This window comes from Triticum dicoccoides, chromosome 6A, assembly GCF_002162155.2.
Source record: "Triticum dicoccoides isolate Atlit2015 ecotype Zavitan chromosome 6A, WEW_v2.0, whole genome shotgun sequence".
Lineage (NCBI taxonomy): Eukaryota > Viridiplantae > Streptophyta > Magnoliopsida > Poales > Poaceae > Triticum > Triticum dicoccoides.
Genome location: NC_041390.1, coordinates 574,673,861 through 574,686,571, shown reverse-complemented (window position 1 = coordinate 574,686,571; position 12,711 = coordinate 574,673,861). Strand labels below are relative to the sequence as shown.

At 44.5% G+C, this 12,711-nt stretch overlaps 1 protein-coding gene across 1 annotated transcript; it reads left to right on the top strand.

Annotated features, from left to right (window-relative positions):
- The first annotated feature begins 9,679 nt into the window (after positions 1-9,679).
- Positions 9,680-12,142, top strand: LOC119318084 (peptide methionine sulfoxide reductase B5-like). The gene is made up of 3 exons (XM_037592599.1): positions 9,680-9,913; positions 11,440-11,596; positions 11,699-12,142. The coding sequence occupies exons 1-3, from the start codon at positions 9,819-9,821 to the stop codon at positions 11,849-11,851; spliced, it is 405 nt and encodes a 134-aa protein (XP_037448496.1). The 5' UTR covers positions 9,680-9,818; the 3' UTR covers positions 11,852-12,142.
- Positions 12,143-12,711: the final 569 nt, after the last annotated feature.

Genomic DNA, 12,711 nt, shown 5'->3' with positions numbered 1-12,711 from the left:
ACCCGTATGCAAAGTGAGAGCAGCGCAGGATTTGTGCATCCCTTCAACGCAAATGGTTGTTTTGGATGACCCATGTGGAACCACGTACAAACAAGTTGGTAAGATTTGTCAATCCTTGTAACACTATGATTTGTCAAAATATGAAGCTAAAAATCACTAGCAGTATCTAATTTTTGCAACTAAAATTTAATAATTAAGCATAGATTTCATTCACAGATTAAGCAGTCGTTTTTAATCTATACAAACAGTTCAACTCGACAGCTGAACCAACCAAAATTTTCCCCAATTGTTGTCAACCACGTACTGAAATAGCTAGTTCAACTATATATACTAGCTAATTTTAAGTACGTTGTACAGTTCCACCACATCTATAGTCAGATGAACTGAACAAAATAGCCCCTAAATACTACTACTGCGGAGGGGCTTTGTACTACTTCCGGCTACCTCTCCTCTGCCGAGCGCGCTCAGTAAGAGGCGGAGGAGGAGGAGCCTACCGACGAGCTGGGCAACCGCAATGCGGTGTCTGCCGCTAATGCAGCTTCAGCGACGCTCGCCTCAAACGCCCTCTGCCGCTCCAGATGACCCCTCTTGAAGCGGTGGTTCTCCTTGTAGATCTCCTGATTCCTCGCCTCTGAGGCGGCATGTACCGCTGTCACTGCAGTGGTAAGGCTCTTTGCGTGCTAGACGAGGCGCTCCTCCTCCTCCTGCAGGAACTTGGTGTAGCGCGCAAGGTCACTGTCGCACGTGCGGGCATCCACCTCCGCCTCCCGCCTTCGGGCGACGCTGGCGGAGGGGTGATGACCCCGGCAGTCGAAGGTGGGCTGGTGGCCACGGCAGCCAATGACGGGGTGGCGGCCACGACCACCACCTCCCGCCTTCGGGTCGCGGTGGAGGAGCGGGTGATGGCCACAGTGTCCGGCAGTGGGGTGGCGGCCACGACGGCCATCTCCCGCCTTCGGGCCGCGGCGGCGGAGCGGGCGATGGCCCTGGCTTTCGACGGTGGTGTGGCGGCAACGGCGGCTGGCAACAGCTGCCGACGGGCACCGGCGGCGGAGCGTGTGGTGGGTGGTCCGTGCACACCCAACAGGGACGCCACGCGCACTACACTACGTCGGGGACTGCGGCGCCGCCGCGGTGTAGCCTCCCAGTTGGAGTTGTCCTCTGACGACAGCGGAGTGGCTGAGCGATGACGACGGACCAGTGCCATTGGCGAATGTGGGAGAAGCAGACGAAATAAGCTAAAGGGATGGAGGGGAAAATGGGACGCGGGACTCGTCGGCCGTGAGGGTTTTTATAGCTAGCCGGTAAGCATTGGGATTTTGGGGGATTTCACCGAGTCGAGCGGGAAGCTCGCGCGGGAACCTGCGAGGTTGCGCGGGAACGGGCTCACCGACGATTCATTGGCGCCACCGTTTGGCAAAAAGAACGCCCCCGTGCGCTGCACAAGCTTGCGATGTAAGCCGTCTGCGGCAACGGGGTGACAAGATGTGCGAGAGGAGGACGAAAGGCCACATACACATACGATTAATAAAAAATGTTTGCGATTTAATTACCTACTATACCATCGTCCTAGTTTATAAGTATGATTTAACTAATAAAATACGAATGCATGTCGCTAAAGATTATATAGTTGGATTTGTATTTGAACATAGTTTCCAATTATATAATTTTTAAAACATGCATTAACATTTTGTTGGTTAAATTTGAGGGCAAAGTATGGCATGGAATATAAAGGAGACTATAGACTAGACGGAGGTGGTACCACAGGGCCGCTCTCTACGCAGCGACACAACTGTCGGCCGGCTTGTAGGCGACCATTTGCTGTGTGTTCAACTGCTCCATGTGTGTGGTTGCTTGCGGTTCAGGCGGCCGCGGCGCGCTTTGCTCGCGTCCCGCCGCGCGCGCTCTACTCTCGCGTCCCTCCGGGTGCTCTGGCCTCGCCCCTCCACGCAGTGCTGCCAGTGTTTTGGGCCGGCGCATGATCACGCACGTTCGTGTGCAAGCAGTTGCGCCGAGCGCAGCGCGATGATGCAGTTACCCGCTGCAAAAACTTCCATGCGGACGCACCGAGAATCCATGCCGCCCGGCCCCCTTTTATTCCTGCGGCCATTTATCTTCATCTCTTGTCTCACACGTCACAATAAGCACACCCACGAGGACACATACAGAGAGGACATCCAGCGGTTCCAATGGCGCTCCCCGTGGCTCCAATGGCGCTCCCAGCGGCCGTCGATGACAACGGCGGGCAGTTTACCATGCATCACGTAGTGGACACCCACGTGAGGGGGAAGGCCCTCTCGGTGGTGTACACGAATGATCCGGTCTCGGTGGAGAGCTTCATCCAAACTATGGAGCAATTCCTTGCCGAGGACAAGTACCGAGTGGTCAGCTTCGACCTCAAGTACACCATCGGTCGTGACGGGCACGATCAGAAGGTTGTCGTCGCCCAGTTGTGCGTGCGAGATGACGTCCTCGTCTACCACTTCCACCTTGCCACAAGGCCTTGCGAGCCTTTCTCCAGGTTTATCAAGAGCTCCGACTATAGTTTTGCTACGGTGGACAGCACCAATGATCTAAAAGCGCTCAAGGTTTTGGACTAGAAATGCTCGAATCTTGTCAACATCCAGCACCACTACAAGATCTGGGGCACCGACAGAAGGAAACTGAACTCCCTGGTTGACCTCGCCTCGGCCATCATCGACCCCTACTACGCGAAGATGAAGCAATAGAGCAATAAGGACAAGAATGCCTGGCACAGTGTGTGGCATAAGAGACTGGATGAACAACATGTCAAGTACGCGGCCATGAATGCATACACAATCTACAAGATATACACGTGGATCGTTGACATGAGGAACTGTCTTCTTCCTGACCCAGACGAGGGATCGAGCCACATAGCAGTGGCGGGAGCGTCACAAGAAGTACATGACTAGACGTTCATTTCTCCTACTTTAGAATGCATGCAATTGTTTATTGAGGTGTGTGCGAATGATCTGTATAGTCACTTATGTAATAGGATGTTTATTTCAGTTATATATATATAAAGACACATGTTATTCTACTGTAGACAGAGCAATTCACATGGCTTATTAGCAGCAATCATCTATGTTATTATTGGTCTTCGCACACATTTCAGATTACGGACCTGTTTGCCACATATCACACACATCTTGTTCAGTTGAACCGTTTCCTTGTGTTGCCTAATCACACACAGTTCATCCCAGTGAACCATATGTTGTATATCGCACATGCCTTCATCTGGCTGCCCGTTTCTTTTGTGCCTCCTCATCACAAATAGTTCATTGAGCTGAACCGTATGCCCTGCATCGCACACGCAACTAAATTCTGAACCGTGTTTGATGCATTTGTCATCGCAGACGTTTTGCACCTTTTTTGACTGGTTTTTTTACACCACCGTTTGTGATTATGGCATCGCACACAGTTTCGTCGAAGGGTCTCTGATTCGACTGTCGCATTTGGACCATCCTGCAGTAGTGAGGAGCAAGGGGGAGGCCGGCCGGCCCTATAGGGGCGCGCCCCAAGTAGGATTCCTACTAGGAATAGGAATCCTATTCCTAGTAGGTTACCAACAAGGAAGAGAGGGGGAAGGAAGGAGAGGGAGAGAGGGAGAAGGAAAGGGGGGCGCCGCCCCCCCTTCCCTTGTCCAATTCCGACCCAAGGGGGAGGGGGCGCGCGGCCTGCCCTAGCCGCCCCTCTCTCTCTCCACTAAGTCCCATGAGGCCCATTAGTTCCCCCGGGGGGTTCCGGTAACCCTCCGGCACTCCAGTTTTATCCGAAACTTCTCCGAAACATTTTCGGTGTCCGAATATAGTCGTCCAATATATCAATCTTTATGTCTCGACCATTTCGAGACTCCTCGTCATGTCCGTGATCACATCCGGGACTCCGAACTACCCTCGGTACATCAAAACACGTAAACTCATAATATCGATTGTCATCAAACGTTAAGCGTGCGGACCCTACGGGTTCGAGAACTCACTTCTGGTCAATAACCAATAGCGGAAACTAGATGCTCATATTGGTTCCTACATATTCTACGAAGATCTTTATCGCTCAAACCGCATAACAACATACGTCATTCCCTTTGTCATCGGTATGTTACTTGCCCGAGATTCGATCGTCGGTATCTCAATACCTAGTTCAATCTCGTTACCGCCAGATCTCTTTACTCGTTCTGTAATGCATCATCCTGTAACTAACTCATTAGTCACATTACTTGCAAGGCTTATAGTGATGTGCATTACCGAGAGGGCCCAGAGATACCTCTCCGACAATTTGAGTGACAAATCCTAATCTCGATCTATGCCAACTCAACAAACACCATCGGAGACACTTGTAGAGCATCTTTATAATCACCCAGTTACGTTGTGACGTTTGATAGCACACTAAGTGTTCCTCCAGTATTCGGGAGTTGCATAATCTCATAGTCATAGGAACATGTAGAAGTTATGGAGAAAGCAATAGCAATAAACTAAACGATCATACTGCTAAGCTAACAGATGGGTCAAGTCAATCAGATCATTTTCTAATGATGTGATCCCGTTCATCAAATGACAACTCTTGTCCATGGCTGGGAAACTTAACCATCTTTGATTAACGAGCTCGACAAGTAGAGGCATACTAGTGACACTTTGTTTGTCTATGTATTCACACATGTACTAAGTTTCCGGTTAATACAATTCTAGCATGAATAATAAACAGTTTTCATGATATAAGGAAATATAAATAACAACTTTATTATTGCCTCTAGGGCATATTTCCTTCATCTCGAGCGCCATCACCACCACCCACATCGTCTCCAGATAAATCACGCCGCCCGGTGAGCTTTCACTGCCTTAGTCATTCGATCACGCATGGACGACCAGGATTAGAAACTAGTCGAATTTGTACGAGCCAATAGGGCGTCGATAGGTGGTTGAAGCCGTACAGTCCAATCAGGATTCATCAGGACATGCCATGTTGCCCACTAATCCAGACTCTCCGAGGCTCATTAAATCTGAAGGCTGACATTCACTCCCTTCCGAAACAATTATTGGATTTAAAATAAATAAAACAACGAACCCTGACACTTTTGCAGATTAGCCCCTTCTCTTAGAAATCTCATAACTTTTTATCCACAACTCCTATTGAGGTGATTCTTTTTACATATCAAACCTCATGGAGTTCAGTATTCACCAATACCAATTACATACAATTTTCCACATTTAAAATATGTATCTATTCAAATTGAATTAAAACCTTCAATAGGCACTAATTTGTAAATTATGAATCCAATTTGAGTGAAACTTTTTGCAGTATGTTCACATTGATCAGTAGCAATGAGTAGAAATATAGTTTCACAAATTTCAGCCTTTATAAATTCAATTTATTCAAATTTGAATTCAAACTTTAATTGAACCTATTGAAAACTACAAACCCAAATGGGTGAAACTTTTTGCAAAATGGTCCTCATAACTTAAACTATTAAATGGGCTCACTAAAATAAAAAATGGAACAAACTAAATCTAACTTCAAATAAAACTGAAGAAGCAAGTGAAAAGTGATACTATGGCAGAGGTTTTAGAATCAAATTCAAATTGATATTTAAGTTGATTATAACTTTTGATTTAGGAATCTAAAATTAAATGATTATTTTTTGCTTTGTGTTCCAAAAGTTCAAAACACATTTTATAACTAGTTTGACCCAAATTTGATTTAGAAATTTAAACTTATTTGAATTCAAATTCAAACTTAATTTCAACATAAAATCCAAACCACACGTCCACATTCACACTTATCAACTGAGACTTCTTGCGAATGACTTCACAAGTAAACATTGATCAAATCTTAATCCATTTGAAGCTAAACTCAACTTTTGAAATTTCAAATGCTAATACAAATTGAATTCAAACTAAGTTTGAACCATAACTTTAAATCAAGTTGAAATTCAACTCAACCCTTGAATATGAATTCAAATGTGGGAATCCAAATAAAACAAATTTGAATCATTTAAACCAATTAAAATTTATCAAATTGGAACCAAATTTAAATAAGAAGTTCAATTTTGGAATCAAATTAAATTTAAATATTAAATTTCAATTTCAATTAAACTTTAGTTGAACTTAAACCATAACACAAACACCAAATGAGATTGATTCATTTGCACCTACACTATACACCCAACTTAGTTATGTTATTGTTGGTTGATTTGAATGGTATGGAATGGTTGTTTATGTGATTTCGTTTTTATGATAGATTGTTTGGAGAGGGAAGTGTAGCTTTGCCAAAAATCGTGAGAGTAAAGGACTTCATCAATTGCTTGGATTCTCTCTCTCTCTCTGTGTGTGTGTGTGTGTGTGTGTTTAAATTTCCAGTCAAGTTGCATTTGTGATAATGCTTTCCCCATATTTCACTATGTTGCAATGATATGTTGAACCTGGTATAGGATAGCTACATGTTTAGTATGATTTTCATGATCCTTGTTGCCACTTGGGCATCATTAAATTGTGTGATTATTTGCCCTGCTTTGCTACGGGATACAAGATTGGTTTTCGGAGTGATTCAAGAAAGTGGTGAGTCTACGTTATAACTATAGGCTTCAAGATTTTTTTTCTCAAGTGAAAGCTTCGTCAGATTGATACACTTTGGAGTCTCAATTGAATGCATCGATGCTTGATTGTCAGCACTTGTATTTGTCGGGACTTTTTTATTTCAAGTGATATGTGTCGATGATTGATGCCCTCTGGAGTCCCCATTGTTGCATCATTGATTAAGCACACTTGAAACATATATAACATTTGATCATCTCAATCTAGGAAATCCGAGGGTTTTCATGGGTGAATAGACATGGGAAATGGAACATCTTAGTCTTTGGTCAATTTAGACGATCGAGACTCGTCTTGGAAGTAGATTTAGATGAAAACAGTTTGCTGCAAAATAGAACAAAAACTCACCGTTTACCATATATTGTTTATAATGAATGATATGTTGTTATTAGGTGTGACATACCAATACATTCAATTTATTGACCTTTGCGGTTGCAACATATCATGTTGCAGGACTTGTGTAGGACAAGTAAGGATTATGATTTAGGGTTACGATGTTATACTCAACTTTTGTGTGTGAGTGCATGACACCACAAGGTAATATTGTATTTCCGCTACATGACATTACAAACTAGCCTTGAGCTAAGTAGGCATGTAAAGTAAAAGAGACTGGATATGTGATGTAATATTATGACATGTGATATTTCCTGGTATTTCATCATGTATTGTGTGTGCTAGCAATTGATCCAGGCATTGACACATAAAGCACGGAAATTCATGTCCTTATCAGGATCCGGTTCATCGCATTGAATCACCCAGTGTGATTGATACTCTTATTTTGAAAAGGCTATAATTATACCATATGCATTTGCAGGACATTGCCGGGGAAAGGTGTGGTGCTTCTGACGTGGGTTGCCACAACCGACGAGCGGCCATGCATACTGCTCCCCCGGAGGGGTAACCCTTTGCTAGGAAGTGGTCCCTCGACGTTGATGCGTCGGGAGAGAAGGATACAAGCGGACACTTCCTCGATTTGTTATTCACTAGTCTGAAAGGACCACATGACAGTAGTCGGTTGGAGCGCAACATGCAATCGTCGAGTCGCGGATGAGGAGCGAGCACATGCCAAACGAGGGGGGAGGTGGCTGTGCGGCATACGTGCCCAAGCACTTTTTGCTGGGTGGAGGTATGCAACACGAAAGAGGAATGGGTCGAGTTTTATGTCTAACAGACAGGAATAGAGCGACTACTCCCTCTATTTCTAAATATAAGTCTTTTTATGTATTTTAATACGAACGACATTAGGATATATATAGACGTATTTTAGAGCGTAGATGCACTCATTTTGATTTGCATGTTGTCCATATTGAAATCTTAAAAAGGCTTATATTTAGGAACGAAGAGAGTATCATATTATTGAGTTTGATCTTGATGTCACATGCAAGAGAGGAAATTATATTATACCCCTCTGTCCAGAATTAGTTGACACTCAAATTTCCTCTATATTTTGAATAATTTAAAGCTGCAACTATCCGTTCAAATATTCAATTCGGTGTGCAGGCTCAGATGAGCCCGGTGAACAGTAACACGATTAAAATAGAAAAACAATTATGATTTTTTTTGGCAAGCAAGATGTGTCTGTGTGTGATGTTTGTGCAAAAATTGGTGATGTTTGGACATTTCAGGAGCGCACGGCAAAAGAGACAAATCCAGACATGAACAATGTTGTTCTCTCAAAAGTTCCTCTCAGACCCGAATTTTGTTTTTTTTTGTCACGAGCTCCTCGCATGTTTAAATATCATCAAATTTGGTACGGAGATCATCGCTCAAGCATCTTTCACCACAAATAAATTTGGATTTTTTTAAGTATATTTAGTATTTTAAATAACTTTACTGTTTACTCTTGGCTCATCTGAGCCCGAGAGCCAAAACGGCGCTTACCTATCCGTTTCACATATGCATACAAAGTGTTTCACATACGAGGTTAACTATGTTAGTTTCAGACTCCACCACCACCACCGATATGTTAGCTTCAGACTCCTCATAGGTCCTTTCAGACCACCCAGACCTACGTAGTTGGTGAGCCAACTATTCATTATGGTGTCACTACCGGTGAGTTCGTCCCATGGAACTATCCTATTGTCCATCCTGAAATCGGTAGCTAGACTCAGCAGAGTGCTGCTCATCTCAGGGTGAAACGTACGATCGAATGAATAATGGGACATCTCGACTACACTACACTGGAATGCTTATCCACCTCCGCCTGAAGGGGGTTTTATAGATACAGAGGAGAAAATGGCGGGAAAGAATAACTGCGGTATGGCGGAAAAGGGTTGGCGGGAAGGGATTGGCGGGCAAATAAGGCGGGAAGGGATTGGCGGGAAAATAAGGCGGGAACGGATTGGCGGGAAAATAAGGCGGGAAGGGGTTGGCGGGAAACGGGTGGCGGGAAGGGGTGGGCGGGAAACGGGTGGCAACAAAATACAATTCAGCATGAGCCATGCAACTTCGGCCTAGGGATGACCAAAAAGTGACTTTTCGGCCTAGACTTGACCAAAAAGTCTATTTCGGTCTAAATGTGGCCGAAAAGTACTACTTTGGCCTAGCTCTGGCCAAAAAGTACTACTTCGGCCTAGCTCTGGCCGAAAAGTACTGCTTCGGCCTAGCTGTGGCCGAAAAGTACTATTTCGGCCTAGCTGTGGCCGAAAAATACTACTTCGGCCAAAGAATGGCCGACGGGCTACTAGTTTTGGTTTTTTGCATTACGTCCTATAGTTTCCGAAATTGCTACAAAAAACATGATAGTTTTGAAAAAAAATTGGATTCATGTATGCTCTCCGTTTCTAAATATGTATTTTCAGAGATTTGGATGTGAAGTAGATACGGGTGTATATAGACGAATTTTAAAGTGACATTCATCCGTTTTGCTCTATATTTAGTTTATATTAAAATCTTCTAAAAAGGCTTATAGGAGTATTTAGGAGGGGGTATTTACGAACACCGGGAGCACGATTGAGGGAGGATTCACGCGGGCGAGCCGAGAACCCGTCCAAGTTCAACGCACCTGCGCACCGGATCCGGATAAGGATAATAACACATGAATTGAATCGGGTGCCAAATGGACGCCGCGCTTCCCTTCCCACCCGCAGGCATCAAAACGTGGTCAGTCGCCCCCACCGCGCAAAAGGTCTCCGCTATCCTCGTCCCCTCCCTGTCTCCCTCGTCGGCGCTCCGCCCGCTTCGTGTTCCCTGCGTTCGCCGCGCGCGCGATCGATGGCGTCCGGCGACAGCAAGCCGAGGAGCGAGGAGGAGTGGCGCGCCGTCCTCAACCCCGAGCAGTTCCGCATCCTCCGCCTCAAGGGCACCGAGTCAGTATATATACTTTCTGCCATCTCTCGATCCGCCAGTTTGTTCCTCGAGTGTATGCCATGCGTGTTTGGCCGATTTTGATGTTGGCGCCTTGGCCATCGATTGGTAAGAGGATTCTTGGAGTTTCGAGCCCGTTGACTCTGCTTGCTACTCACCGTTCCTCTGTTTTTATTGATGGATCATGCCAGCCCTAATTGAACAATTGGATCCCCACTTAGCAATACCTCAGCCAGTTTATGGCTACTTGCGTTAAGCCAACCTGTCTGGGTTGACTTCTCACTACTTGGAGTAAGAAGGAATATATAATTGTATAGAGTAAAAAAAGATGTAGTATAATAACCCTATTCAGGATATGCATCTAAATTTGCAAAAATAAATAAATCTGCAGACGTGCCTGATGCCCTGTACTCTTGTTGACAGTTCCCTGTAGTGTCAAGTTGTTCAGAAACTACCACGCTGAATATGTGTTTAGCAACTTCAGAATTTGAAACTGAGTTATGATTTAGTTAGTACTTTGCTTTAGAGCTAGAAAAAACAAAAATTTAGAAAGAAAGGTTATTCAAAATCTAATTGTATAATCTGGAAGATTTAAAATTGGAGAGCGAAGTCTAAAAGAAGGTAAATGTTAGTACTCCCTCCGTCCGGAAATACTTGTCATCAAAATGGATAAAAGGGGATGTATCTAGATGTATTTTAGTTCTAGATACATGTTTTTTTATTCATTTTGATGACAAGTATTTTCGGGCGGAGGGAGTATTATGTTATTATCACTGAAATATATCGATCATGGCTCTAGTCAGTATAGGCCATAGGTTTTTCGCTTCACTTCTATTGAGGCGGAATATACTCTTCAATGGTATCTTCGTCCTCCTGAAGCCCTTCCATTCAGCCATGCCGTTTGTGCATGTTCTGCACGATAGAACCAATTAACATTCACATCAATCTGCCAGTGTTAATTGGGATAATTCTTAGAGCTGAAACCATATGAAGAAATTTGACCTGTGTACCAGCAGCGCCACATTTATGCATCAGGATTCGGATTTGTGTATATTTGAAAGCTTAAGTTGCTTTAGAGCTTCTATGAGAAGAGATCAGGGGAGTAATAAATGTGCATACGCATTATTACTGGTGCAAGTCCATACCTAAGTAGCCTTATCAAACTGTTTTTAGCCTACGCACAATTGTGGTTTCTCAAACAGTAAACTTCAGTTACATTCCATCCATTGTTATGGGTCTGAAATTCTGTCATTTTCTCAAATATGCATCTAAATTGGCGTCAATGTCTATATAAGAAGAATGCCGAAAAATGCTCAAGATGTACAAACCACCCACAGTGGCCTGACTAAACAACTAGAGAAGCTGCAAAAACCTATAGAAACTGAACTAAAGTTAGCCCAAAGGGAGCTAAACTCTGAAGTTCCACATGACAACCTTTGTTTGTCACCTGGTGTGTAAAATAATTTCTGAAAATGGTGCCAGCATGCTGGAGCACATGCCATCAAACTAACCTCACATTGCGATCCAGGTTGCCGGGAACAGGCGAGTACAACAAGTTCTATGGTGACGGGGCGTACAACTGCGTTGGCTGCGGAACGCCCCTGTACAAGTCCACCACCAAATTCGACTCCGGCTGCGGCTGGCCGGCCTTCTTCGAAGGACTTCCTGGAGCCATACACCGGACGGTATGCTTCAGCAGCCGTTCACTTACTTGATTCTATCATCAGGTCCTTTATTTTGTTTGTTTGGGTAACATACTGAATGGTACCATGTTCCCTTGTGTTCAGCCTGACCCTGATGGTAGGAGGGTTGAGATCACATGCGCAGCTTGCGGTGGGCATTTGGGCCATGTGTTCAAGGGAGAAGGCTTCAAGACGCCTACCGATGAGCGCCACTGCGTCAACAGCGTTTCCATCAAGTTTACTCCTGCCTCCTCCTGAATCCGGTTCTCGAGTCATTTGGATGAACTTGTGAAAACAAATGCATAATAATGATTAGGTTCCAGAATCCGTTTTCTCGGAGTTGTGTGGATGAATTCCCCTGATCCGAAACTGCGGAAAGCGGGTAAATAAAACATTGTCTTGCAAGTTTCTACTGTTAACCAGACTATAATCTTGTACTCTCTGTTTCAAAATAAGTGTCGTGGTTTTAGTTCAAATTTAAACTAAAACCACAACACTTAGTTTAGAACGGAGGGAGGAACTTACATTGTAGTGAACTGTGACCTAATCTGTTTGGTCTGAGAGTGTTTCTCCGCTCGTATAAAAGATCAAATTGGTAATGATGGTGTGTCTGCGATCCGCCATTTTTTACTATCTCATCTTCATCCAACATGTGCAAGGTGAGCTTCTGGTGTTTTTTAAAAAGACTGACATTTGCGGAAACCACCTTGTCTCTCCGGACCAGCCCCATCCCTCCACCCTCATCCAATTATTTATCGGCATTTCACCTATTTCTCCTGCCATGCCGGCGGAAGCAAGCCCTTCCGACCACCCACTACCACCATGTCCGAGTTTGCTCACCTCGATTCTAGTTGTGCTTGTTATCCCACGTTTGGGCTCCTCCGCTTCTACGGGTGCCCTTCCGACCACCCACTACCACCATGTCTGGTTTGCTCACCTTGGATCTAGTTGTGCTCGTTATCCCACGTTTGGGCTCCAAATGGGGCTGCTCAACATTGTGAACTTCATCACAATGTGTTGTACCCTCATTTATACTTATTCTATTTTCTTCCATCGACGAAAAGATGTGCAAGCTTTGCATATTCAAAAAAAATAAAAAATCTCTGGTGGGCTAAAGA

Excerpts from the sequence above, each read along its gene's own strand:
- LOC119318084 (XM_037592599.1), top strand. The coding sequence starts at position 9,819 with ATGGCGTCCGGCGACAGCAAGCCGAGGAGCGAGGAGGAGTGGCGCGCC. Across the intron at positions 9,914-11,439 it reads CTCCGCCTCAAGGGCACCGA|GTTGCCGGGAACAGGCGAGT; the intron begins GTCAGTATATAT and ends ATTGCGATCCAG. Across the intron at positions 11,597-11,698 it reads CTGGAGCCATACACCGGACG|CCTGACCCTGATGGTAGGAG; the intron begins GTATGCTTCAGC and ends CCTTGTGTTCAG.